At 39.3% G+C, this 27,893-nt stretch overlaps 1 protein-coding gene across 4 annotated transcripts in view; it reads left to right on the forward strand.

The window, feature by feature from the left end:
* The window catches only part of dgkh (diacylglycerol kinase, eta), a 144,155-nt gene that overhangs the window by 64,303 nt on the left and 51,959 nt on the right, over window positions 1-27,893 (forward strand). For all 4 annotated transcript variants that reach the window (XM_004911834.4, XM_012957746.3, XM_012957745.3 and 1 more), the window contains 2 exons: window positions 6,168-6,278; window positions 14,731-14,811. In XM_004911834.4, the coding sequence (XP_004911891.1) occupies window positions 6,168-6,278; window positions 14,731-14,811 (192 nt within the window). The remainder of the gene's footprint in view (window positions 1-6,167; window positions 6,279-14,730; window positions 14,812-27,893) is intronic.

Consider the following 27,893-nt stretch of genomic DNA (forward strand, 5'->3'; position numbering starts at 1 on the left):
TAAAACTAAGCAGAACATAGGAATACACTTATGCAGATCTACTTAAAAGAGACAGACATGGGCAGAGCGCATTTTAATTTTTTCATTGCCCTCACACAGTGCTGTGTAGACCCCTTGTGCGCCACCTGATAAAGTATTGGAAGGGATTGGCAAAAACTTTAAATTTGTATGATTTTTTTTTTTTTCTTTTAAAGTTTATTATCTCTATAAATATGCATTATTTTAACTTTTTGCCAGATGGAATGCACTTTTAAAAAGGTGAACTGCCCCTTTAAACACCAAGCATTTCAAGTATATTTTCTCAAAAATAAACATTACCCAGGATATGTCAGTTAAGGGCCCATGGTTGGTATGCATAATCTGATTGTAAAAGTTTAAGAAGTCTATCTAATGAAGTGTTTCTTTAAACATCCTATTAAAATAGTGTCTCATTATTAGATTCTAGGATTCTTAGAACTCTCTGCCAAGACACTTCTGTAGCTGTTGACATCTTAAGCTAATATTATTTGATTAAAATGAAACATTTATAAATCCAGAAACAGAAAACATCCCTTTTATCTTTAGAAGAGAACTTACACTACTTGTACAACTCCTGTTCTTAGAGAGGGCTACCTACATTGTAGCTCAGCCCCTTACATTGTTGAAAATTCAGCTAATTTTTAATTTTTCAGGAAAAGCTTTTATTTAAAGTGTAGTGTACACCAAAAAAATCAGTAGCAGCAGCATCAGATTTACAACAAGTTCATATATGTAAGAGCAACTAGATTTTTTTGTCTACAAGAGTTCTCATTCCCACTGTGATATCCTAGGGTTCATTTATAATGCCCTAAACTGCGCCTTCTGGTTCTGCACTGTGCACTGCATTAAGGCATTCTGCATGTTATTACTATACTAGACTGAAAGATGTATTACTTCATGTAAAAAAAAAAAATCAAGAAGTATTTATTGAGAAGTAAGAAAAACTGGTGGTTTTGGTTAGAGTACATATTAGAGCTAGTAAGAGTGCTTTATTTGTGATGCCATACATCCCATATTTTGGTATATTTATTCTTTTCGTTCAATAGTCATGGTTACCATTCGCTCCATTTCTTTTGACTTGCATATAATTTTTTTGTCTTGTGCATTTAAGGGCTGTGGCACACGCTGAGATTAGTCGCCCGCGACAAACCTCCCTTGTTGCGGGCGACTAATCTCCCCGATATGACATCACACCGGCGATGGCATACGCGACGCAGCAATTTGCCAAAATCGCTGAAGTTGCCTCAGGAGGAAACTTCGCTGATCGTGGCGCCGCGTATGCCATCCCACCAGCGATTTACATTCAAGTGGGTGTGATGTCATAAAGCTTCAGTCTTCCCGGGGACCATTTATCAGAAATATTAACGAGACTCAACTGAGACATCCTGTGGAATGATCATACCTCCAAAAAGCTGAGCAATGGAGAGCGGAAGTACAGAGGAAAGCAAATACAACAGCAAGATAACTGTACATTCATTTTTTATCAAGCACCTCTCCTTAAAGTAGAAGGAAAGTTATTTTGACATTTTACTGCCAGTAGATTCGCCACATTAGTGCCACCTAGAACACTATATTTATTTTGCGGAAATCTTTACCATACCTGAGTAAACAGCCCTAGCAGCTCCCTCTGTATTTTTAAGATGGCAGCTGCCATTTTAGCCTGGTCTTGTAGTGTGTTTTATGAATTGTTATGGGAGGGGGGAAGCAGCAGAAGGGAGAGAGGAGAGAACTGAGCAGACTCATGCCCAAACGTAAAGGAGCCCTAAAGGGGAGGAAGTCTGATACCGAAGTACATGTTTACAAAAAAGGAGACAAGAAATTCTGTGTTTCTTTTGATAGAGGACTCAATGCAGCTTTACTGTGAGTGCTTATGGCTGTATTTACATAGACCTTTCTGATAAAGCTTACTTAGTAGTTACCTTTCCTTCTCCTTTAAACACAACTCAGAAACCCCTAATGTTCCTATCACTGTAATCTGTTCCTTCAAAAAGTATGAATAAACAGTTCTTCTCTTTCTGCATCATTTGAAATCCTGGCAGGGGAGGAGACACTAAAACATTGATGTTAAAAATTGTAACAACTTCTTTACAGCTTACAGTCAGCGTGTACAGAAAAGCTGCCTATTTAAGTTTAAGAAACATTGTATCTTTTTTAGCATTCAGTGCAGGAGATCAAAGTGAAATTAGGGACTTTTCAGTAAGAATCCGGAACTGTGGGCTGAGCTGTCAAAATCTGGACTGTCCCTCGAAAATCGGGACAGTTGGGATGTATGGAGTTGGTATACAAGAGGATGCTTACCTTTTGAGGGAAATGTCACATGGGTTGCTTTCTCTGACTTTACCTTGGAAAAGATGATGCAAAACAGTGAAAATTGTCCAAGTAAAATAGTCTTTTTGTTCCAGCCACCTACTGGGTGTTACTGAGTGTTGCTACTGAGCAGCTTTAATGAAATACCTTGCAGTAATAGATCTGTTATCCGCTATGGAGCATACCTCCCAACATTTGAAAAATGAAAAGAGGGACAAAAAGATTTGGTGCGTGCAGCGCCAAATGGTTGGATCAGATGAAAAATGTGCTATACCCTTATACTGTGCTACGTAAGGACAGCAATATAGCAACTCCTACATATAAAATACAAATATAGAGAGAAGGCAGTCAGTTATAAGTGAGTTATAACTATGTACCAGTTTTGCCCCCCCGTACACAGTGCCCCAAATTGCCCAATAGATAGTACCCCCATACACAGTGCCCCCATAGAAAGTACCCCCATGCACATTCTTCTTCGGCTCCTCCTTCTTCTTCTGCGGCTTCTTGTGTGGCGGCGACAGGCCCTTTTATAAGGTTGCGCCCTGTGCATACGCGTGACGTCAATACGCACGGGGCGCAACCTTATAAAAGGGCCTGTCGCCTCCGCACAAGGAACCACACAATGAGCAGGAGTGCCCGGCTCCAGCCAGTGCATCCTGCTGTCCTGGATAGTTCAGTGAATGTCTATTATGGAAATGCGGGACGTTCATTGAACTATAAGGGACAGCGGGATGCACTGTTAAAACCGGGACAGTCCCACGGAAAGCTGGACAGTTGGGGGGTATGATGGAGAGTTGGTGCTCCAGCTCATGCCCCATTTGCTAGTGCATCTGTCTGCCTGATCCTTGAGACTGTGAGGCAGCAAAAAAGAAAATGTTTTTTATTTATTTACCAAGTTCCCAAAACTTGTGTAGTGTTCTCTGTTGGATATGCTGCAAGTGCCATTTATTACCTTAGCTGTTCACTGAACAGGTGCTTGGGTGTTTGAGAGAAGCAATGCCTCTTTTCATGCTTAGCAGGTCCTTTTGCAGCCCTATGTGTGGGCCAGACGACATGCATAGTTCTGAGGCATGTGTTACTGTGTGCCTTTGCAGTGTGTATGCATGTAAATGGGATTGCCTACACACTGATGTGACTAATCTGTTTGTGCCTAAGGCGTGTATTTATTAACATTGGAGGTAAACATGACCGATGATGTTACCCATAGCAACCAATACGATTTTTTTCTTTTGATTTCTAATTTGTAGGGGACCAGTTACAACTAATTGCTACTTGTTTGCTATGGGCAACATAACCAGTGTTTGTCTCCAGTGTTAATAAATAGTGTTTATGTAGAGTGCTTGTCTTGTAAATTCTATGTGTTTGGGAATACATGAACGGTGTCATCATGGCTATATGTATACAAGTGCTGTCCACAGGAGCATCAATAGAGTCCATAAGGTATGACCTTACAGGAGAAGGAAAGGGTTAATCACTAGGGGATTATAATCACATACCTGATAAACTGCCCAGGGTACTCCTCAGCAATCCTCGTCCTGCTTCTTCTTCACACTGGTGCACAAATACAGTACAGTGAAAAAATTAACTTTAATAAAAAAAACAGCTATTTCACTCTACTGTGCCGGGGGCACCCGAAGAAAGAAGATGATTGCTCAGTTGTGCTGGGCTGGTGCAGCAGGACCAGCTGGGGTATCGGGTAAGTGATTACAATAACTGGGAGGTGCCTAACAATTGGCACTCCCCTGATGATTAACCTTTTCTTTCTAATTTAGGCTTTAGTGTTTTGGGCTGATTTTGGTGTTAGTTTTTCCTAAACACTTTCATGGGTTATGTATTACTGTGTAAAAAGCGAAGTCAAGACTATGAGAAAAAAAGATGGAAACAAGACTGTCCCCAGTGAGGACGTGTTTGTACTTTTGCATTATATTTGGCCAATTCTGTGCATATGTTGCTGATTCAGGTTAAGTACTTCAGTCTCTGGAACAAAGACAACATGCGTTGTAACCGCTGCAAGTACTTTTTGCTTAGTTTGTGCACCTGAGACCACTAGATTGCTTTCATTCAGCCAATGATAAAATTCCACCTAATGATGCTTTTTCATTCTCAGTCGCTGTAATAAGAGTCCCCTACTCTCATGTTGAGAAAATCAACTTGAGCACTGAATTTTTCTGTTTTTCAGTGAAAACAGAATGTATTCACATGCCTTTTGCCACTCAGCAAGACCAAATATGCATCCAGAATCAAAATTTATTTGCACCAATAGAAACCGGAAAATGCAGAGCTATAACTCTAAAGTTGTATGGCTATGGATTTTAATGCTGTAGCCCAGCAGTTACTAAGAGGACAGCACATTATAAGCAGGTCAACTTGATCCATTTTTTAAAATACTTCTGTTGATACAAGGTAGTGAAACTGGCAAAGATGCTCTGCACCTAGGGTTGTCAGATTCTAGGCTCTTTATGCAAGATTCTGTAGTTAGTATTCAGCAGGACAGAATCACAGGACTTGCTCTGGACAAAAGCAAGTGATCTTGACCATAAAACATTTTTTGAGTTGTCAAAATATATGATTCTAAACAACTTTCTAATATACATTCATTAAATACTTTCAGTGATCTTAAACATATTATTTTGAATATGTAATCACTGTTAAAAACCTTATATGTCTATTTACACTCTGCACTCCTGGCTGTGATTCCTAAAACAGTGCCAGTTGAAATGAAAAGGCTCAGAGGAGAAATGTATTGGACAAGTATGGCTTTCACCTGCATTTACTGTAAAATGTAATGTGTAATATGGGAAGTTACATTGCATTACTTTTTATTTCATTCATGAAAAATTGTGGGGGACTAGTTTAAATGAAAATGCATATTTGGCAGACTTATTGAAAATGAACGGTAGAATGTGATTTCACTGCGTTCCAATAGTTTCTTCTTTTTTTTTATTTTAATAAATAAATGCCAATTTTTGTATTTTATTTGAATTTAAAAGAAAAACCTTGAATATTTGAATTTTAATAAATTAACTATTTATTGTATGGACAGGAATTGTGTAATTCAGTATAATAAAGTATTCAGTATCAACTCTCACCAGATAGTTAACATTGTCACAAACAGAGCAGTTTTATTATTCATCTTGAATAAAAACAGAACAGACAGCAGTGCTTATAATTAGCTTAAACAGAAGTGTGTCATAACATTTATTCTGTTCACTCCAGTATAAAATGCTGGGAAGAAACCAAGGCTGACAATTTTGTATACCATACTCACTTAATACAATGGGAAGCTAATTTGTGACATTCTACAAAAATTATAACAGATGCTTATTGTATAACCATTGTAAGCTGGGCATTTCAAGAGGTACGGTCACCTTTTTTTTTTTTTATTACTAAATCACCCCCCCCCCCCTCAGTGATTTATGAACATAAGTAGTCATTTGTTCACTCCAAATATCATAGATGGTATGGCCAACTAACATAATGACCATGGTCATGAGAATCCTTAGAAATGCCGTGCCAACTTGGCCATACTCATAGACAAACTTTTGTAAGATTTTGTGTTAGCTCAACACATATTTACTGTTGTTCTTGTGATGCTAAAATGTAAAATAGTCATGCATAAAATATGAGTTAATATTTCTTTAAGATTCCTTTCTCACAGGTTATCATACAGTATTAAATTATTTAGTATAGCCCTTGGGATGACTGCAAATAACTGGAAGCTTGTCTGTAGAATTGACCCCCTCTCTTTTGTACTGTTGTTGGTTTTCACGCGTATGGCTCAGGAAAAAGAAGTATGTGCTCATTCCATTTTGACAATCCTGTTTTTTCTGTTTACTTTCCAGACAAGTATCAAAGAGGGATTATTACTGAAGCAAACCAGTTCATTTCAGAGATGGAAAAAACGCTATTTTAAGCTACGTGGCAGAACCTTGTACTATGCCAAGGATTCAAAGGTAAGAGAACATCAATGTTGCTTTGCAATGAATCAAGTTACAACCAAGTCAGAAATTAATTTGTACTCAGAGATATAGGTCCCAGAAATAAGTAGATCCTGTAATAGGGTTGTTAAATACCTGCACTTCCATATGAATCTATTAAAGTTCATGGTTTCTTAGTTGAAGATGCATTTGTGGGAGCGTGACCAAGATGGCGATCTGAACGGATGCAACTATCGTTAGCCCCATGCGCCTCTCAGTCTTTCTGCCAGTCATATCTTTGGGAGACCTTTCGTAGATTTGGCCTTAGTGAGAGATTCATTACCTGGTTCAGACTCCTATATAATGCCCCAACAGCACGTGTTAGGGTGAATGGGATTACCTCTCCATTCTTTCCCCCTAACAAGAGGCACAAGGCAGGGGTGTCCTCTCTCATCCTATTTGCCCTGGCAATTGAGCCCCTAGCCATACTTATTAGAAACTCACATGCCATTAAGGGCCTCATTTTCCAGTTGTTGAGAAAGTCACGCTTTTTGCAGACGATCTGCCCTTCTACAAATAGTGAATACGTTTGGTCCCTCCTCACTCTGTTCCCTACAAGATCTTGGTTGCAACCCTAAAGCTCCACAAGATTCCCCCCCCCCCCCCCCTTCTGCTACTGTCCCTTGAACTTCCATTGTGGGGCAACTCATATCTCCCACACACGGCACACCCTAGGTCACTAATTAAATTCATTTTCTGTGAGACAGAAAATCTACAATGCTTTAAATAAATCCTATTTGCAAGCAATTTTTCATAAAAAAAAAAATTCAAAAAGTATCATTTTTATTATCTTCAAAGCTTTGAGTGTAATAAAGCCTTTTGTTAGTATTTTCTCTGTTTATACAATGTTATATATTGTTCATGTTATCACTGTACCATTGAAATGGGATGGTATAATAGTGATTTCTTTGATGCTTGTTTTATTGGCAGTTTTCAGTGCAAGTAATTCAGAAAGTGCAAGTTGGTCTGATATAATTTGTTGGTTCCCAATAGGTGGCAGTGTTGTGTAACTGGATCTGTTGCTATCTGTTTTTACATTAAGAGCCTTCTTATAATGAAAGGCATTCACATGCCCTATGCTACATAAATATAGCATTTTCTTAAAATCAAAATCCAAACTATTTCAATTGAATAAGATTATAATGAGGGATAAAATGAGCCTGAAAGACCTCTCACTATGCAGTAAATGCAATGGAAGCCTTCTTATAATATATGTATTGACATGCCCCTATCATACTTGTGTATTTATTTGTTGCAGATTTTTCTGCTGCCCTCAAAATGCACAGAATTTTGGAATTTGTTCTTTCCATGTAAATGCCAGTGATTAAAGTTTACAGGTGCAGCAAGACACACTTTTCAGTTGTGCTTGAAACTCCTGCACTCTTGTGAGAAAAGATCTTTAGGCTTAATCATTATATTCATGCCACATTTGAAATGCTCGCCTGGGAACATGACATATTGAGTGATGCATCAGCACTGCCAATACTGCTCTTACAGCTGCATTAGCTGTCTTCCTTTCAGTGTGACCACATAGTCCGTCATGGGATTGTCAGTGATAACTATGTAACTAAGTAAACACACAGGAAAGGCAGGAAAGGAAGTATTTGTTTCTCTTTTCCAAAATATTAACTTGAGCATTATTAGTACCCAAGTACCAAAAAGTGGAACCTAATGTAAACCACAAGAAATTGTAAACATATAACTATAACTAAAGTAGACTCTCTCCCACCCCAGGCTCCTTCGGTACTTCCTACCAGAGTTGAGCAGTGTGTGTTGGCAGATGCCATCTTGCACTGCTTCAGGTCTTCTGTTGGAGGATACCACAGGGGCAGGTACAGTTGGAGACGAACCAGATCTGGCTTCAACTGCATGCGCTCTGTGTTGCTAATTGTACAGGGGGGACTTGAGGTGGCGCAAGATGTTGCCTGCCAAATCTGCTAAACAACTTTTCACTATGGGGTTTATTTATTATGCTGTGTTAAACAAAATTTGCCGAAGAAAATGGTACAAAAAGCTGTGTAAAATAAATGGCACATTTATCCTTTTGAATGCCAGATTTTACATTATTTTTTATGTAAGTTCTGGCGGAAGAAAAACACACAAAAAAAAGTACACAATTTTTTAAGCAGCAAAACCTGACAGACTTTGTTGGCTTTTTTTGCACAACATTATCTTTAGTTTATATCATTATGTATATGATTTGCATTGGTCTTTGTTTACATTTTATACAAATATGGCATGGCCTACCTGTAATTCAGAGCTTTCTGGATTATTGGTTTGCAGATAAGAGATCCCATATCTCTAATGTAGTTCTGTTGTTAAACTTTGTTTATTTTGTGCCTTTATTCAAATGCTATTTCCAGAGGAAGCCATAAGGACACCATGATCAATCAGTATTATGTTAAACTCATTTTAGTAACAGTATCAGTAACATACCTTCCACAAAATGCTTCCGCCACAGGAGCTAGTAAGAGTATAGCCGAATAACCAAAAGCAGACAGAAAAGAAATAATGAAATAAGTAGAAAGAGTGCAAGAATAGTATACTTCAAATGTTTAAAGGTGTCTGTGTTCCCCAAAATGCTTCCCCTCACCCCCAGATCATGGGCTGTGTCAGCCCAAAGCTCCAGCTGCTGAAACATTTTGTGAAAGGTTTATTATACTGTTACTAAAATGAGTTTACTATGATTTTGACCCCTGTAGAATTAGAAAAAATAATATGGAACAATACTGACACAGTGATCTTTCTAACCATTTGTGCAGTAGATGAGACAACCGCACCAGGATCCAGACTAAATTCTTCTGAAAGGAGGGTAACTTAAATATAGTCCTCCTGTCTTCACAGTAGTGAATACTGGCACAGTTATTGTACATATACAGCCGGTCTCACCACCCAGCAGTTTTGTAAGTTGCCCAGCACCCCAACCTTGTAATAGAAAATGTATGGCAGAATGTGCTTGGATTGTGTAAATTTAGTGCTTGGTGGGATTAGACTGCAAAGATTTAAACTTCAGATGATCCAATTCCGCTGTCCACAGCCTTATTGGCTTTTAAAATATTTTCTATTACAACAGGCAAGTGTTGGGGCAGGCTTTGTTGGTAACATTTTCATCCTACCAGGCTGAAAAAAAAATTCTGAGAAGGGCACTGAAATAGGAACTTTTCAGTATTTTTAAAGCAACATTATTGTTCAAGTTGCTGTAGAACAGGGGAAGCTGCAGGGTTTGTGACCCTTTCCAGGCTCTGAGGATCATTATTATTTATTGCATAGCTTTGACTTGTACTGGTTTTTTCCCATTTTATTGTTTATAAATAAAAGACCACACATGCCTTCTCTTTTCAGTAATGCATCCACTATTCTTTTCACTTAAGAACTCTGTCATCCCCATGATGCATGGAAAGGCCTTACATCGTATTAAATTACTTTTTTTTTTTTTTTTTTTTTATTTTTTTTTTTTTTACAATCTTATGGGAAAAGCTATTTTGGCAGGACAGTCATACATTAGCAACACACAGCATGAGGGCCACAGCGGTTTTATTTCAGGCAAAAATCCACACTATTTTTATTCATGCTGATTGACGTCAGGACTGTGCAGAGCTAAATTTTACATTCCAGCTTTCTGTCGTTAAACAAAATGTTGATGTTGAAGCAGTTTGTGATTTTGATGTTTGTTAGTCCCTACAAACATCTAATTCTGAGCTGTTTAATAATTCTTTGTGTACAAACCAAGCATTTTGTTGTACAGTGAAATTTGATGTGAGGTTTTGTGCCCTATTCTGGCTGCCATGAACAATTTCTTGTAAATAAAAATAGCTTTTTTGTTTATTTGGAACTGTTAAAATGGCAGAGCAGCAAGGCAATTTTGTCTGTGATACGAGAATGACCAGAAACTTGTTATAATAGATTAAAACACTGTAATCACATAAAGCGTGTAACTTCATCCAAAAATCTAATATTAAATTGATAATGATTTATAATAAAATATCTTTCCCTGCCCAAGTTAAAGTGAAACAGAGGTGTTTCTACATTTGATGTGAGGGTTCCAGTATATACTCGAATATAAGCCTAGATTTTCAGCACCCAAAATGTGCTGAAAAAGTCACCCTCCACGTTCCTCCACTTTTGTGAAAAAGGCTGCATAGACAGCCGAAATGTTAGTGACTTCGGCGTTAAAATTATTTTTTGATCATAAGTTATATATAATATAGATATATATATTAAACTTTTCTACCAGAGGTATGAAATGGAGACTGTGTGAGACAAAACAAACAGATGAGCTTAGAATTTGTCTGACAGAGTTACACTGGGCTTTAACAACGTCGTATAAATGTCATTTATAAAACAAATTCACAAAAGTGTCTGTAAACTGTCTTTCTTTCACCAAAAACTGAAAAGTGGCGGTTGAGTCGGAATTTAGGCGGATTTCTGTTTGTGAATCTGAAGAAAGTGTTTTCCACCAGTTTTTCTACAACTTTAAGGGCTCTGGCACACGGGGGAGATTAGTCGCCCGCGATTAACTCCCTGTTCGCGGGCGACTAATCTCCCCGAGTTGCCTACCCCTGCCATCCCACCGGCGACATGTAAGTCGCCGGTGGGATGGCAGACGCGGCGGCGTGATTTCGCGCAAATCGCCGAAAAAGACTCGCGAGTAGAGTGAAAAGCCGAACTTAAACAAGAAAGTCGGCTTTTCAATCTACTGCGCATGCGCCGGCCGACGGATTTCGCCGGCAGAAGAAAAAGGAAGGAGGAAGCGCTTCCTACAGGTACCCTGGGCTGGTGCTTTTTTCTCCTAACAGGGGCACCAGCCCAGGGTACAAGGTAAGCGATCTAAGTCATTTGGGGGTGCCTAACATTTTGGCACCCCCAAGTGACTTAGCCTTTCCTTCCCCTTTAAAAGACAAATCCACAAAAGTGGAGATAGCCCTTTTTTGGAGTAAAAGTGGTGGAAAAACTGGTGGAAAACACTTTCTCGAGATTCACAAACAGAAATCCGCCTAAATTCTGACTCAACCGCCACTTTTCCGTTTTTGGTGAAAGAAAGACAGTTTACAGACACTTTTGTGAATTTGTCCTTTATACAACATCTTTTACCGACATTTTCAAAATGGAGTAAAGCTCAATGTAACTCTGTCAGACCAATTCTAAGCCTTTCTGTTTTGTTTTGATTCACCCAGTCTCCACCCTCTGTTAGGGGCCCCATTGGGGGATCAATAACATATTAATGGGGGTTAGCAGCCTATTGTTAGGGAACAAGTTTCTGTCTAACCCTAGAATAATAGGTGCAAAAAGCCTCATTGACATTTTATAAACAAGTGAAACACTGATTAAAAAAAAGTTTAATTTATATCTTGTATATAAAAAGTTTTTACCTCACATTTGCATGATTATGCTAGTTTTAGCTTAATGAATGAGGCAATAACATTTTGAGTGAATATATTGTATACATTTTTATTTAAAGAAAAAGTAAAGCCTCCCAGGCTTTAGCAGCAGTGCCCCCTCTTTAATCACTTTACTGACATTTGCCCCAACTTATTTGTGCCCCCATAGCATGTCCAGAACTACAGAGCTTCTTAACAGCATTGCCTCCCCACCTTTAGCTCTGCCCCTTCTGTTCCCAGCAGCCATCTTGAGGATCAGCAAACACACATGCACACTGGCACCCAAACTGGGATATTGGGTTACAGGGTTGTACTGGCCAAACAGGGCACTGGATAAAAACCCGGTGGGCCCTAGTCCCGTTGGACCCCTTTTCACCGGGCATGTTGGTGTGTGGGCCGAATTGCTGCTGACCAGTAATGAGTAGGGGCTAGAGAAGAAGGTATTTAGACCATTAAATCTTGTTACAAGCCCAGCTTTTCCTAAACAAATTAAAATTACCCCTAAGGAAATACCCCTAAAGTGAACTGGCAAATTGCAAATGAAATGCAAAACCTTGCTGGTAAAATCCTTATCCCAAGGCGACAAAGGGCGTGCAAGTTTACTGCTCAATCCCTGCCCAAACCCCCTGATGCAAATTTGCCAGAAACATTAATGCTCTTATGCTAATAAGGACAGTGGCATACAGGGAAATCTTTTGGTATTTTACCTACTGCATTTTCTCTCTTCTACAAATGTGGCATCAAAATACCTAAAATTCACCTTTGAATTAGCTTTTAGTATGATGTAGAGAGTAATATCTATTCAGTAATAGTCAGTTTGTAATTGGTCTACATTTTTTATTATTTTTGTTTTTTTTAATTATTTATCTTTTTATTCAACCACTCTCCAGTTTCAGTTTCAGCAACTTTCTGGTTGTTAGGGTCCAAATGACCCTTGTAAATATGCAGTGGCTTGAATTAGAGACTAGAATATAAGTAAAAGATGGTTTAAATAAGAAGATAAGAAATAAACAATAACAACAATAAAACGGAACCCTTACAGAGCAACTGTTTATGGGCTTCTGTGGTCAGGGACCCCCATTTGAAAGCTTAAAAAAGTTGAAAGAAGAAGAAAGCAAATAATGTAAAAACATTAAAAAATGAAGACCAATTGAAAAGCTGCATAACATACTAAAAGTAACTTGGAAAGTAGCTTAGAATCGTGGTTTCTTTTATTTGGCAAAAAATTAGTTTTGTTGTTGACATGTCCTTTAAAAGTTAACCACCCCTTTAACTACCTTTCTTTGCAATTAAAAGGCAAGACCAGACACTCCCTCAGCCTAAAAGAGCATGACACCTAGGAGCAACATCAAAGGAGGTAGTGAGCAACATGTTGCCCCCAAGCCTCTGGTTGGGGATAACTGATGTAGCTGGGCAAGAATAGCCAGCAACAGTGCATATGGGACCTGGTCACCCCTAACACCTCTCCCTCTCTTTTATAATGGGTACCTAAGCTTATGGCCTATATGTACTTTGTTCGACAAATGTAGGAGTTAAATAATTGCAAGATGTATGCCAGAATGGCCACTTAAGTTAATGTGAACATTTTAAAACCCATTTCTGCTTCCTACCATGCCACAAGTATTTTGCTTCTTTCAGTTTTTTAGTGGAATCTCTTGCCGGTTTGTTTCTAACAGCCTGCCAGTTTATACCAGTTTATACGTATTTCCAGCTCTCCACAGTCGGGCTTCTACACCTACATTTTTTGGCAGTGTAAACTTGTGGCTAGATTCTGGTCTGGTTCCATTTTTAAGGAGGTATGGGAAGAACATTGATCTCCCTCATATTCAAGACCCAAAATTATGTCAGCTTGGGGGTTTTACACACTATGCAAACCCCAAACATGCAGAATTCCTCTTTTTTTTATTGCGTTTACGCTTGGAAAGCCAGTGTATGCTACTGTGCTACCGGAAACTCCTCAGCCCATCATCTGTGGACTACTGAAATAAATTATATTCACTCTATAAGTTTATGTAAACTAGGCTAGAGGAAGCCCAGTTATATTTGACAGTATATAGGTGCCATGATTAGCTAAACTCCTCCTTTCCAGGTCTGCTCACCCTGTTGAGACACTCACTTATGACGGCTAAGTTCTGCATAAAGGGACACATAAAATCCCCCAGTGTCCCCTATAAAGACAACCCAAGGCAGGTGAGGTAGGAGATAAAGGTATAGAAATATGCTATATATGCAAGGTATAAAATAGAATATAAAAACATAGTATACCATCTTATAAAATCACAAAGGTCAGACATGATAGTGCTGACTAGCTAAGACCCTACATGCACTTTGCTATTTGCACAGCTGGAACCACAGAGCACACAGACAGTTGTAAAAGGGGTATCATATACTTTTTAGATAAGGTATGTCATCCTCTATAAAAGGCTAAGACTTTCAGGGTCTCATTGGAAGCTGTTAGTGACACATTTCAGGTTACTGTTCTGTGTTGCTGAAAGCTTCCACAAGACTCTGTCTTTGATTAATAAAGAAATACTTTGATATACTGAGAACCTTGTCTCAGGGTCTTGTTCGATAATAAGGTTCTGGTTGGTTAAAATTACCAACAACCCCCCACCCCCCCCAACTATAGATTATTAAGAAACTGTGCTATATTTAACATTTTAGAATGTCTTGTGATCTTGTAGCCTTAACTTTACTGTCCTTACACCTCACTGTTTTCCCCTTTCTCTCTTTTCCCCCCCCCTAGCATTCTCACTTGCAATTCCTGGTTGAGTGAGAACTAAAGTTCTGTGGAACTTAAATAACAAACAATTCATCTGTATAATCTTATAATATGCGTTCTGATCACTGTACAACAATAAATAAGAAAATATTACTACCACATATTCTTTGTTGTAGTTTTCTATTTATTTGGTGCTAAAGCAAAAACACCTGAATGGTTTATATATAGAATGATGTGTTAGCAATATGCAGAGACAATTGCCAAGAATGTTCTAATCGGATTTAATTTTCAACTGATTTATTTTTCTTTTTTCCCCCCCCTCTCTTAGTCTCTAATATTTGATGAAGTTGACCTGTCAGATGCCAGTGTAGCTGAATCAAGCACAAAAAATGTCAACAACAGCTTCACGGTAAGATGCTTAGGAGTAACTAAGAATATTAATTGCAAATTGTTTCTAATAAATAGTTGTTTTTAACAATTAAGTAAAAATAATGTCTATCCACTACCCTGAAAATTTGGTAAAATGGTAACAAGGTAAAATGTATGCATGTGAGGTACCTTTAAAGGAGAAGGAAAGGCTAATAAAGAGTTAATCCCAAGCTGCAGGCATACCTTCAGTTGTCTCAATAGTGCCCTTAAGTCTCCCCATACTTCACCCGTTCAGAAGATCAGAAGCCAAACAGAAAAAAAAAAACGCTGAGCTGGGTAGAGAAGATTCCCATAATGCACCGCTCCTTCAAGACTTGGCGACTTGTTACTGCAGGCGGCGCATGCGCACAGGGCAGGAGCGTCCGGTTGCTATGGCGACGCAGCGTCGCCGAACTCTGTGACAAGCCGGTGGGGGAAGCGGGGGGGGGGGGGGGCAGGTGCTGCGAGCGGCGGAGGGTTTGTGCCAGGAGTGGGGGGTTTGTGGAGCTTGGGGGGGTTTGTGGCAGGAGCGGGGAGCTGCAGAATCTTTGTGACAGGAGCAGAGAGCTGGCTTGAGCTTTTCAGCCCATACGGACACGCTGGACAAGATGGCAGCGCCGTTCACTGAAACAAGTACCGTATATACTCGAGTATAAGCCGATCCGAATATAAGCCGAGGTACCTAATTTTACCTAAGAAAACTGGAAAATCTTATTGACTCGAGTATAAGCCTAGTTTGGGAAATGCAGCCGCTACTGCTAAGTTTCAATAATCAAATTATTTAATAATAGGACACTCACAAAAAGAGTGTGTAAGTAACAGGAATGATACTGAGAGTTCTACAGTGTATTAAAGCTCTCAAAGATAGAAACAAAAATATTTACATGTTAAATTATACAGAACCATACGCAAAGAAACAGGCATCTTACACTTCTTATTTGTGCATTTACATGACTCCACTAGGAATTGGCAGTTGACTTTTTTGTACACATGGAAAAGCAAAACTGATACCATAAGAAATTGTGCGTCAAATGCATTTCACGAATTTTTCGCAGTTTCGCAAATTTTCTTGCCGTTTTGCGAATTTTATGGCAAAGCGAAACAGCGGGACAGATTCGCTCATCACTACCCATGGGATACTAGATGGTGTTGACAATATCTATCCCAGGACAAGGTAACCCAAAAAGGTGTCCTTCCAACAATGAGGACCTAGCTAACCCCTGTCACTTTGGCCTGACTGACCAAACCGAAATATGCTGTTTGCATAAATATTCACCCCCCTACATTATTACATTCTAGAGACATCATGTAGATATTTATGGGGCAAAATTATAAAATGCAATTTTCTTATTAAACCACAAATAAAAAAAACCTACATAGAAACCTGTACAATGTAATGGTGTGTGAAATTTTGCACAGTTAATAAGTGTTAGATAAGTAAGTGGACTTCCAAAATCGATTGATGGGTCTACTTTTGGTGTAAATTCTTGCATAAATCCACATTCACAAATTGGCCACCCAAAGCCTTTATACAGGAATGTATGCATTTTGGTGTAAAATTAACTACACAAAACTGTGTTGATTTAGATCTTATCCCAAAAATGTGTGAGTCTCTGTTGGTTAATAATTCAGTCTGTTTAACATGTATGGACACAGAGCAGATTTCACAAATGCAAATGCAGGCACGTCGCACCCATGTGTCATCCGATCACCCACTGTCCTACAAACTACATGCAGGCACGTCGCGTCGGTACCCCCGTGTGACATCCAATCACCCTCTGTCCTACAAAATGCATGCAGGCATGTCGCGCCGCCCCCCCGCCCCGTGTGTCATCCGATCACCCACTGTCCTACAAACTACATGCAGGCACATCGCGTCGGTACCCCCCCCCCCCCCATGTGTCATCCAATCACCCTCTGCTCTACAAACAGCATTCAGGCAAGTCGCGCCGGCACCGCCGGCAAAATCCCCCCACCCTGTGTGTCATTCGATCACCTTCAGTCCGAGCACTCTCTGTGTTATGTCGCGCCGCCGGACGCTGTGAGCACTCACATCAGTTGCAGCACATGCTGGCACGTAGCGTGCGTGTACCCCCCTGCGTGCTCGTCATGTGCCTGCATGCAGTTCTTGGATGTAGAGTGCTCAGGCGACGCGGGGGAGGGGGGCGGCTCTGGGGGGTTGCCAGCGGCTCAAGGTGTCCTCAACCTCATCGGCATCCTCGCGCAACTGATGCGGCGGTACTACTTGACTCGAGTATAAGCCGAGGGTTCCTTTTCTAGCACATTTTGAGTCCTGGAAAACTCGGCTTATACTCGAGTCTATACGGTATGTAAGTTCTAGTATGGGTATCTCTGTAAATCTTTCATTAGGCAAGCCAGGAATATAGCGTTTTTACACAGCAATAGTACTACTGTTTAATAGTGTGCTTAATAGATTTTGACTTTCCTTCTCCTTTAAGACTGCAGAAGGTAAAATGACCAAGCAGGCAGACACTTTGTTGTCATGTATCTGCTGTTTGGGATTGCTTCTGGGACGATTGGGTCTCATGATAAATTGCACAGCCCCTTTGCTCAGTCAGTCCCAAGGGGTTGTGCTGAGTTAAATGCACTTCTGTGGTGCTGGTTCAGTATTCGGTGCATCTCTGCAGTATACTATGTATAGTTAAACCTTATTATCCAACTTCTATACCAGTACACATAATTGTAAATGAAGGATCAATCTTAAGTAAGTTAGATTTGATGGAGGAGAAATAAAAAAAAGATTTTGCACCACCCTCCCAATAAGTGTGGCTCATTTTCCTGTCCAGTTCTTTGGGGAAATAGGTAGTAATTCTTAATTTTTTTTTTTTTCCCCCAAGATTATTAAAAAATATATTTTAACCGTTTTATAACCTATGTAAAGTATTAAAGTTAAAACCCATTTCATAACACAGCATTTGTGAGACAGTTCATGTTTGTTTTGCAATGCTGATTGTAAATGAAGGTAATAGGTTTCCTGTCTACTGGTAGTTAATCCAGAGTACCTACTATCTCTTGGTCCCCTGGGAGCTGGAACAGCACCTCCTCAGGCACAGCAGCCAAACACAGAGCTTACTAATGACTCAATCCTGAGGTAACCCAGTGCCAATATTCCTTTGTACGGGTATCGGACCCCTTATCCGGAAACCTGTTATCAAGAAAGCTCCGAATTACGGAAAGCCTGTCTCCCATAGACTCCATTATAATCAAATAATTCAGAATTGTAAAACTGATTTCCTTTTTCTATGTAGAAATAAAATGGTACCTTGGAATTGATCCCAACTAAGATATAAATAATCCTTATTGGATGCAAAACAATCCTTTTGGGTTTAATTAATGTTTTATTGATTTTTTTAGTAGATTTAAGGTGTTGAGATCCAAATTACGGAAAGATCCCTTATCCAGAATACCCTTGGTCCCGAGCATTCTGGATAATGGGTCCTATACCTGTATATCACAGTAAATTGATTATGCTCTGAAAAATTCCCAGCCTCTAAGTTGTTTGTTAGTGTCCCTCAGTAAATAATAACAAGGGTATTACACAGCATTGCTTAAGTGCCATTGTCATTTTAATATGGTTCTTGATTTCTTTTCAGACCTAATTATGTTGGCAAAAGTCAATGGTGAGTTGGAAAGCAGATGGATATGTAAACATCTCTTGCTCTGCCAATTCACTGATAAAAATGCTACAGATATGCATGTTGTGATGGCAGAGCAGATATTTTTAACACAGAGCAGATTGGATAAGAAATGCAGACTTCACACCATCAGCTAGAATGGTTAAAAAAATGAAAACACATGCTTATAGGAAAGCCAAACGTTTCAGCCAGTGCAAATACACATTGCTAGCTGCCCAGATTACTACTTCCAGGCTGTCAGCCTCAAGCTGTCAGGATGGTACAGTATTTATAGCTTCTGGCTACAGAGTATTCAACTGACATTATGTCTGTAAATGTCTTATTTGTTATTTTACTTCACATTCTTTAGACAGTTTAATAGAATGTTCCTGGCCCTCAGTATCACAGAAGTTGGACAGTACTGAGTTAAACAATGGAAGGTGTTAACTGTGTATTTTTGTGTATAGACTTTATTGGGGAGAAAAATGATTTGCTTAAATGGGAACTGTCGCTGTATGAAGGATTAAAAAAAAAAAAAAAAAAAAGTAGGACAAAGAAGTAAAAAGAAAGAAAAAAAAAAGTGTAGTGATCATAAATAGGAAAGGGAAGGAAAAATAGGTTGCACAATCAGTGAAGGTGATAAGAGAACCCTGCCCCTGTTCTACCTGTGATATCATCTATTAGATTGGCTGGGACCCCTTAGTGCAGATCTGGGAAAAGAGGAGGGTCCAGAGAGAGCCTTGCTTTGATACAAAATCCATGGGGTGGGCCAGGAGAGGCTATAAAAGAGCTGCAGGATGACTGTGAAAGGCTGTGTGGTGTGCTTGGTTTGGGAGATGTCTAGAGCTCCAGCCAAACAGAGATAATTCTGCCTCCTGCTCAACTGCTTGTGGATTTCTTTTGGCAGCTGTGTGAGTCCCCAGAAAGGGATCCATCTGAGGGAAGGTTTTGGAAGGTGTGAGGACAGGCATTGTTCCTGTACCTGAAGAACACTGCCTTATCCAAAAGAGTGGTACTTTGGGGCAGGTAGCACTACCTGGGGTGTATTAAGAGCTTTTAGGAAAGGAGATATTGCCAAGAACTGAGCTGAGCAAATTGCATTTGTCCACCCAGAGTGGAGTGTGGAACTTTAGCATTTGGAGGACTGTGCCAGAAGTTGATAGACCACATGGGTTTCACCAGTGCAGGGTTTACATTGTTGTAATTTGCATTTAACATGTATTACTTATTCTCTGTTATATGAAGTTAATCTTAGTTACTGCAAATTGTGTGTGATTTATCTTCCTAGTTGAGTTCCCCTGAGGTGTACCCCTGAGTGCCCACTAGGTTGAGGCACTGTGTAGTCCCAGTTCCCAGTATCTTTCAGTTAGCAAAGAGGTTTAGCTTGCCCAGATGGTCTAAGGCTTTAAGTGGTTCTCAACCTTCCTAATGCCGTGACCCTTTAATACAGTTCCTCATGTTGTGGTGACCCCCAACCATAAAATTATTCCTAAGACCATCGGAAATATGTGTTTTCTGATGGTCTTAGGCGACCCCTGTGAAAGGGTCGTTCAACCCCCAAAGGGGTCCCGACCCACAGTTTGAGAACCGCTGGTCTAAGGTAACAGCTAAGAAAATTGAGTGTGATCCTATTCTGCACAAGTGTGTCAAGAAAAGGTTTACACAAGTAAAGAACAACGAAAGGGTTACAATTGTACCATTATAACAAATAAAAACATTACAACTCATAGCACATTTGCTCATCAGTAAACATAGAGAATTAAAATGGGAAAGTGTGCACAGATCAGGACACCATCCCAGAGGTCCCAGTGTTCCCTCTAAGCTGCGTGCCTGCGCATGCACACAAATTTTTAGGCCGGCTTACACAACTAATTGTGGAGAGCACAATGAGCTTTGTGTGGAAACAAAACAAAATTGTGTATTTATTCTGACCTGAGCACCACATTTGTAAAAATGTGCACACAAGTTCAAAATATGCACCCCCAATTTTTTTTTTCGTTTGAGCACATAGCCGAGAAAGAATTAGGGGGAATATTGGTCTCACAGTATCCAGATATAATGAAACAAAGGGTATGGTACATGGAATAAGTGGCCAACGGTCAAGCATTCCATAAGGTTCCATAAACTGGTGTTATAGAAGTCATATCAAGAAAATAGAAATCCATTGAGAGAAACCCACGAAGCCATGACAATTAACATGACAGAAAAGATCTGTGGTGCTCAGAAAGGTATACGTATACCATGCTTCCAAAGCTTCTGGAATTTGTCATATTATTGTCCAGGAATATACTAGAGAGCATTTTTTGTCTATGATCCCGTTCATTTTATTTAAGTGGGAAATGGAAATGACTGTAGCTTTCCAATATTTTGCAGTGGTTATTTTAGTGTTTAGTTGGGATATATGTTATTATAATTCTCTTATAAGCATTTGTATTCTGTATTTTATTCAGCAATGCAGTTTGCAGGTCTTTCCTCTGATTTATCAGTGACAAATAATGGTAGTGTAAACACTACACCAAAAGTGCCAAACTCTAGAGCAACTCCATCATATATGTTATAGTGTACCTTTTTGGACGCAGTGTCATAAACATTGCTGAGTTGAGGGTTTATTTTATGCATGTAGGTTGGTACCATATGAACCCAGAGGAACAATGTATATGGGGTTTCTAAAAGTAACATGCTCAGGGAACTATGGGAAGTAGAGTCCCATATTTGGGGCCAGGCCTTCTCCGTAAAGTGTAATAGTGTTACATGCTTTGGTATAGGACTGGTGAGATTTTTGTTGGTGTCCTTTGAAGTAGCCAATATAGGTTAGAAACTAACTACCCTGGGAGTAAGGATTTGTGATGCAGGTAATCTCAGTATAGGTGGGGGCGGTCACAGGGGAATTGTCCTTATTTACCTGGTGGATAAATAGCTTGGTTGGTAATATCAAAATTATTCTGAAACTGGTTGTGAGTATCCCTAATTAGAGACCAAATTGAATTTATCCAACTGAAGACACTATAGGACTAGCTAAAAGAAAAAAAAAAAGGTGACCAGTAATTGGTTCAGCTCATAAGATAGGTTTTACACCTTTCCCCGGAACCTTGCTACCAGTTACAATGCAAATCACACATCCCCTTCTGCATTGGACAGAAGATTATGTCAAGGCAAATATTAGACCCTATGTATTTAAAGAGCCAGGAAAAACAATTACAAGAGAAAGGAAAGAAACCCATTTAGCCCATTAAAGCAGTGATGATTCTGCCCGAAAGGGAGTATTGCATGCCTAATAGTGGGTAGCGGTTCAGTGGATCCTTGGATTTGTTTGTGCATGATTGGTGCTGGTTGGGATGAAATCTCACTATTTCAAATTTGGGAATATTGGGAGGTGTGCAATACCCACCATCCAGTGGCTGCTTTTCAGACAGCGGGGGCTATAGTTTTGCAACAGCTGTGGCAGTACAGTTCAGATCTCTGATCTGTCATTTTCAGAGAAGCTTACTGAGATCCAAATAATTCCTCATGTAAAAAGCATCTGAGCCCTTCTGATTTTAGTTAATATCTGTTTGCTTATTTTCTTGCTGTTTGGCCCTGCATTTTTTTCCAGAGGATTTATGTATTTTTCTAAACTGTAATAGAAATACATGTACAGAGCTCAGACTTTGGAATGTTTTTATCATTTAATCTACAGGCATCTTGTAAATGTATCTGTTCAGAATAGTTTTATCATGTGTTAAGTACGTTTGAAAAAAGCTTAAAAGCTAAAGAGAAAATGTTCAGGATTTAATCTCTTTAAATGTGTACGTATTTGCTCCACCAGATAAGAAATAATATATAGTTAGGCTGTGTACACATGCCATTTGTTTATGACCCTGTACTACGCAGTCAACCACCACATTCTCTGGCCCACACTATGTGAGAGAAAAGAAGAAGAATGCCCAGGGTGAATGCATTGTGGGCAGTTGCACAGGGATTGTACACCACCCATTTTCCTCAGTATGTTCTTGTTTGAAATGTCCAACTATGTATAAATATTTTTCTATTCACCATAATGCAATTCTCTATGCTTGTGTTGTGCCTTTCAAATGTTGTTATACAGTAGTAATACTGTGTCCATTAGTCATGATGCGCATCTTGAGCACATAGACTTATTGCTTATAGCCAGGCATATTTGGCACATGGCCCAAAACATTAAGTCTGTTCTTGCATTAGTCTGTTTGATGTTGATTTACCATTTGCATCAGTCTCTGACCATTTATGGGGTGCTACATACCACTTCTAAATATTACCTAGGCTGAAGTTTAAAGGTGGCTTAAAGTCAGGGACAAGTTAAATATGTTTTTCTACTAATTATTTACCACTGGAAGAGGGGGGGAGCTCTGTAGATATAGATATAGCATGCTGTTTTAAATGCACATGAGCATGAGAAAAGGTTTTTATTTATATGTACGTTATCTCAGTAGGTGGGGGGGGGTCACAGGAATTGTCCTTGTTGAATTGGTAAATAAAATGGCTTAGTTAGTGATGCTGAAAAGATCCTGTGGGTTGTGAGGGTCTCTAGAAATAGGGCCAGGCAGTGTAGAAATTAAAAATAAATTGAAAGCTTTTACTTACCTCCAACTATAGGCAATATAGGACAAGCCAGAAGAAGGGTAATCAATTATTGTTGTCATATTGCTTTTTTACACCGTTTCCCCCCAGAACCTAGGTATGTGAAGAACTGGATGAAGTTTAGAAGAACCAAATACAAGAGAGATAAAACAGGCAGACTTCTCAAATGACCCATTTATGCTGTTTTAAAGGGACACTAGCGTGAGAATTAGTAACATAGTAAGTTAGGTTGAAAAAAGACGTACGTGCATCACATTCAACCATAATGCCTAACTTTAAGTTGATCCAGAGGAAGGCAAAAAAACCCCATCTGAAGCCTCTCAAATTTGCCGCAGAGGGGAAAAAAAATCCTTCCTGACTCCAAGATGGCAATCAGACCAGTCCCTGGATCAACTTGTACTAAGAGCTATCTCCCATAACCCTGTAATCCCTCACCCTTCTTTAAGCTATGTAATGTATCAGCCAGCACAACTGATTCGGGGAGGGAATTCCACAACTTCACAGCTCTCACAGTAAAAAATCCTTTCCGAATATTTCAACGGAACCTCCCTTCTTCTAAATGGAGTGGGTGCCCTTGTGTCCGTTGGAAGGACCTACTGGTAAATAAAGCATTAGAGAGGTTATTATATGATCCCCTTATATATTTATTTATAGTTATCATGTCACCTCTTAAGCGCTTCTTCTCCAGTGTAAACAGACCCAACTTGGCCAGTCTTTCTTCATAACTGAGACTTTCCATACCCTTTACCAGTTTAGTTGCCCTTCTCTGGACCCTCTCTAATTCAATAATGTCCTGTTTGAGCACTGGAGACCAAAACTGAACAGCATATTCTAGATGAGGCAAAGTCTAAATGAATTTGTGGTTACAAGCAGTGAGTAATGTTTATTACTCAATCGGCTGATTTCTCAATCGGCTACAAGCTCTTTGCCAGGGATGGGCTGCACCTCAATGATGATGGGGCAGCTGCTTTGGGGGAAAAGATGGCTAGCGGGTTGGAGGAGATTTTAAACTAGGAGTGGGGGGGGGGGAGGGTGCAGCAGGAAAGTCTTTGGTAGACAGGATAGATGAGGTAGTGGGCATAGTAAGGGAAAATGGGGGAGGAGACTTGCTTCGGGATACTGATAATGGCAGGGAGGCCCATAAGATGTTTACACGTCATTCTCACGCCGGAACCAGTATTAAATGTATGTTTACCAATGCAAGGAGTCTGACTGGTAAAATGGGAGAGCTGGAGGTACTGGCACTGGAGCGGAAATATGATGTGATTGGTGTTGCTGAAACTTGGTTGAATGAGTCTCATGACTGGGCTGTTAATATTGGGGGGTATACATTGTTTCGGAGGGACAGGGGCAATAGAAAAGGAGGAGGGGTGTGTCTGTTCATTAAGCAAGAATTAAAAGCAAATATTAAGGAGGAAGGGGTGGGGGTAACAGAGGGAGCTGAATCCTTATGGGTTGAGCTTCTCACAGATAGTAAAGAATCTACCAAACTAATTGTAGGCGTATGCTATAGACCCCCTAATGTAAGCGAAGAGGAGGAGGCCCAGCTCCTGTTGCAAATAGAAAAGGCTGCTAGTTTGGGGCAAGTGATAATAATGGGGGATTTTAATTATCCTGATATTGACTGGGGCCATAGTACTGCCAGGACAGTAAATGGGAACAAGTTTATAAACTTGCTGCATGACAACTTTTTGTCACAAGTTGTTGAGGAGCCAACCAGGAACCATGCTATACTAGATCTAGTGATCTCTAATGACCCAGAACGTATAGCAAATGTGCAAGTGGTTGAACACCTGGGTAGTAGTGACCATAATGTTATTTCATTTGATGTTTGGTGCAGGAAAAGTTCTCTGTCTTTATAACAGAACATTAAGACCACTGTATCTGTTCCCTGGTCATTTAAACTGTGGTAATTTAACATTTCCTTGTTCTTAATATCCATGGGGTGGTGCATTCGTTTTTGAAAGACAGGAAATGATGCATTTTCTGGCTATCAGGCATTTGCTTTCTTTGGTGAAATGTGGTTCTCTTAGACGTTGGTTCTGCTTTCTTGCCCACTTAACAGCTATTTGATCATGTACCATCTGTAATTAGTGAAAACATTTCTTAATGCATATTTTAATTGCTGATTAAAGTACTAATCGCACAGGAAAAAAATATAACTAAAAATGTAATTTGTTAATACTGGGATACATAGGCATCTGTATAATAACCTATTGTTCCATTAGTTTTGCATCATTTGCAAAAGGAAAGGTGACGATGATAATAAATTTTGTGCTTGCTATGGATTACTTTATATTTGCCCTGTGCCTGAGCCCAATATTGAGTGCACCTCTTGCCCACCTAGTGGGGGGCACCCATACTGGCACTGATAGTGGCATATCCAGCCAGGAGTCACAATTCTGCAGTAAGGTAGTATAACTGGTAAGCTCTGCATGCTTGTTTATGAAACTGGAAGATTGTTGTAAGTTAATGACTTCTTGTTCTTGCTGATGAGCTGCCCATGGAATGACATGATTGGAGTAATAAAGCATCCATTTGGCTCCAGCCTAATGAGGGTAGAATTGTTATATGCATTATGTCTTCCCTGAGAAACATTATCTGCTGTCACTGAGCTGGGCTAAAGGAAAAAGTTCAACCTATTCAGCAGTCTCATAATACACAGAAAGCCAGCAAGACTAATTATAGATCATATTTGTGTTTAAACACTGATCTTGTAAGGCTTTTGCCTGTCTTTCCTTCCTGTATCTCAGCTAAGCATAGATCAACACATACATGCTTCTCCATGTAAAGTATGGCACTGGGATTTACATCTTTTCTGGCAGGAAGTCTGCCCTGCAAGTACGAATGTTTGCTTGTTGCAGGTAATGTGTGTGATGGAGAGAAATGAAGGAAAGCTGTGTGACAGGCTATAAAGGAAGGTAATATGGCTAGTAGGAATAAGAGGAATGGCAGCACACACAAATAACCCTTTTCTACATACATTTTTAGCCACTCTTCCCTAATTTAAATATATTTTTTTGTTAAATTATAAAACCCTGGAGGTCTGTGCCTCTTCATGTTCCTGGCAGTGCCTCTATGGAGTTGCTTGTATAGAAAATTGCAGCAGGGCTCTCTCAGTGAAAGTGCAGTGATGCATATCGGGCAGTCACTCTAGGAAGGAGCCATCAGGCAAACATTATCATTGCACACCAGTTTATAGGCTATTTCACCCGTTCACTATTTTCATTTGACAAAGTGGAAAACATGTCTTTTTGTATAGCTAAGTTTGTACTTTCAGAGCTCTCCCACTCATTTGATTTTAACTCACTGAACTGTGAGGGCCAAAGTCCTAAAGGGGGAAGCAGTTCCTCTCTTTGGCATGAAACTAAATATGTTAGTTAATAACTGGAAACCTAAGGTATTGCTATGGGCTTTTTTCCCTCTGGTTACTTACATGTATAGGGCAAAATCCTTTCTCATTGGATAGAAAAGTCTGATATAATTTTTATATTTATTTTTTAAATTGGCATCTCATGTACCTTTGTTTTGCAGTTTGATGAACTGTTTTATTACCTGTTGCTATTTTTTTACCACCTTTACACCTGCCTGCTCCCTTTACCTCTCCCTTCTTTGTTGCAGAAAATCTCTCTAACAACCATGCATTATCTATTGGGAGATGCAGATTCAGTTATTCTGCTTATTATTCCCAGATTGTACATTTACTATACCCTTTGCCCAAAACAAAATCTGACTGATCAGTGACCCTCATTAGCAGTATGTGGTTATAAGCTGACAATAGTAAAATTTGCTTTATTTATAGTGATCGGAACATTGATATTATTTTAATTTTGTCTGTGAGTGCTCACTGAAATGTTATTTAGAAATGTTATTTAGTCTTATAATCAGCTTATTTCTGTTGATTTATATGAGAGAGAACAGTCATATTTTCTCTGCCATGCCGTCATCCTTAGAATGTAATGAAAAAGTGTCTCCTGTGGCAAAATGGTGGAACACTTGCTTTTTCATATAACTACTTTTGAACAAAATATGGCAGTCATGGAATGCTTGCTCAACTTGATCATTGATTACCAATTGATGACTGTTAAGAGTTGGTGGCCATTTATACCTGTAGTTTTCTGCCTACTTGCTATTGCACATATACATGAAAATTGGCTTGTTACTAATTAAAAAATAAATGTGTACATTTTCTTCTGGTTTTTTTTTTTTTTTAAAAACACTCGGTTCCATTTTTTTCCTATTATAAAGACTCTGGTATAACTATAAGGCAAGCAGTAGCTCTTTCATTACATTCTGTCAGTGACTGGGTGTGGAATCTATTTTTATCTTCTTTTGCCAGATTGTGCAAAAGACTAAAAAATAGAAAGATTCTAAGATATTGGATCACAAAGATAACTAGAATATTTTAAATTGGATCGACATTATAATATAAATTGCTTTCAGGAGACAAGAACATAAATAACATATACTTTGTAAATATTTTCTGCATGTTAACCCCTGCAGATTAACACAGAACATTATTATATTCAACAGTATTATATTTGGTACTAACTGCAATAAAGCTTTCCTGTGAGTTCAAGCAGCATCTTGGTTACACCAACCAGAAACACCAAGCCTGACGCTTTATATTTTATGTGCCCTCTGGTCATGTTCCCTGTTCTGCCCAGTGGTGCCGTTTTTGAGGATATTTGGGTGTGTGTTTTTTCAATGCTTTTCAGTAGCAATGGTTATTCAGTACAGGAGGTGGGTGAGTGGGGTGCTAAAAAGTGTGAAAAAAGTCCCAAAAAATGTATACCTGCATGAACTTTTATAGCACATACCCTATGAGGTTGTGACTGGATGTCACAGGGAA

This window comes from Xenopus tropicalis, chromosome 2 (assembly GCF_000004195.4).
Source record: "Xenopus tropicalis strain Nigerian chromosome 2, UCB_Xtro_10.0, whole genome shotgun sequence".
In the NCBI taxonomy this organism is placed as follows: domain Eukaryota; kingdom Metazoa; phylum Chordata; class Amphibia; order Anura; family Pipidae; genus Xenopus; species Xenopus tropicalis.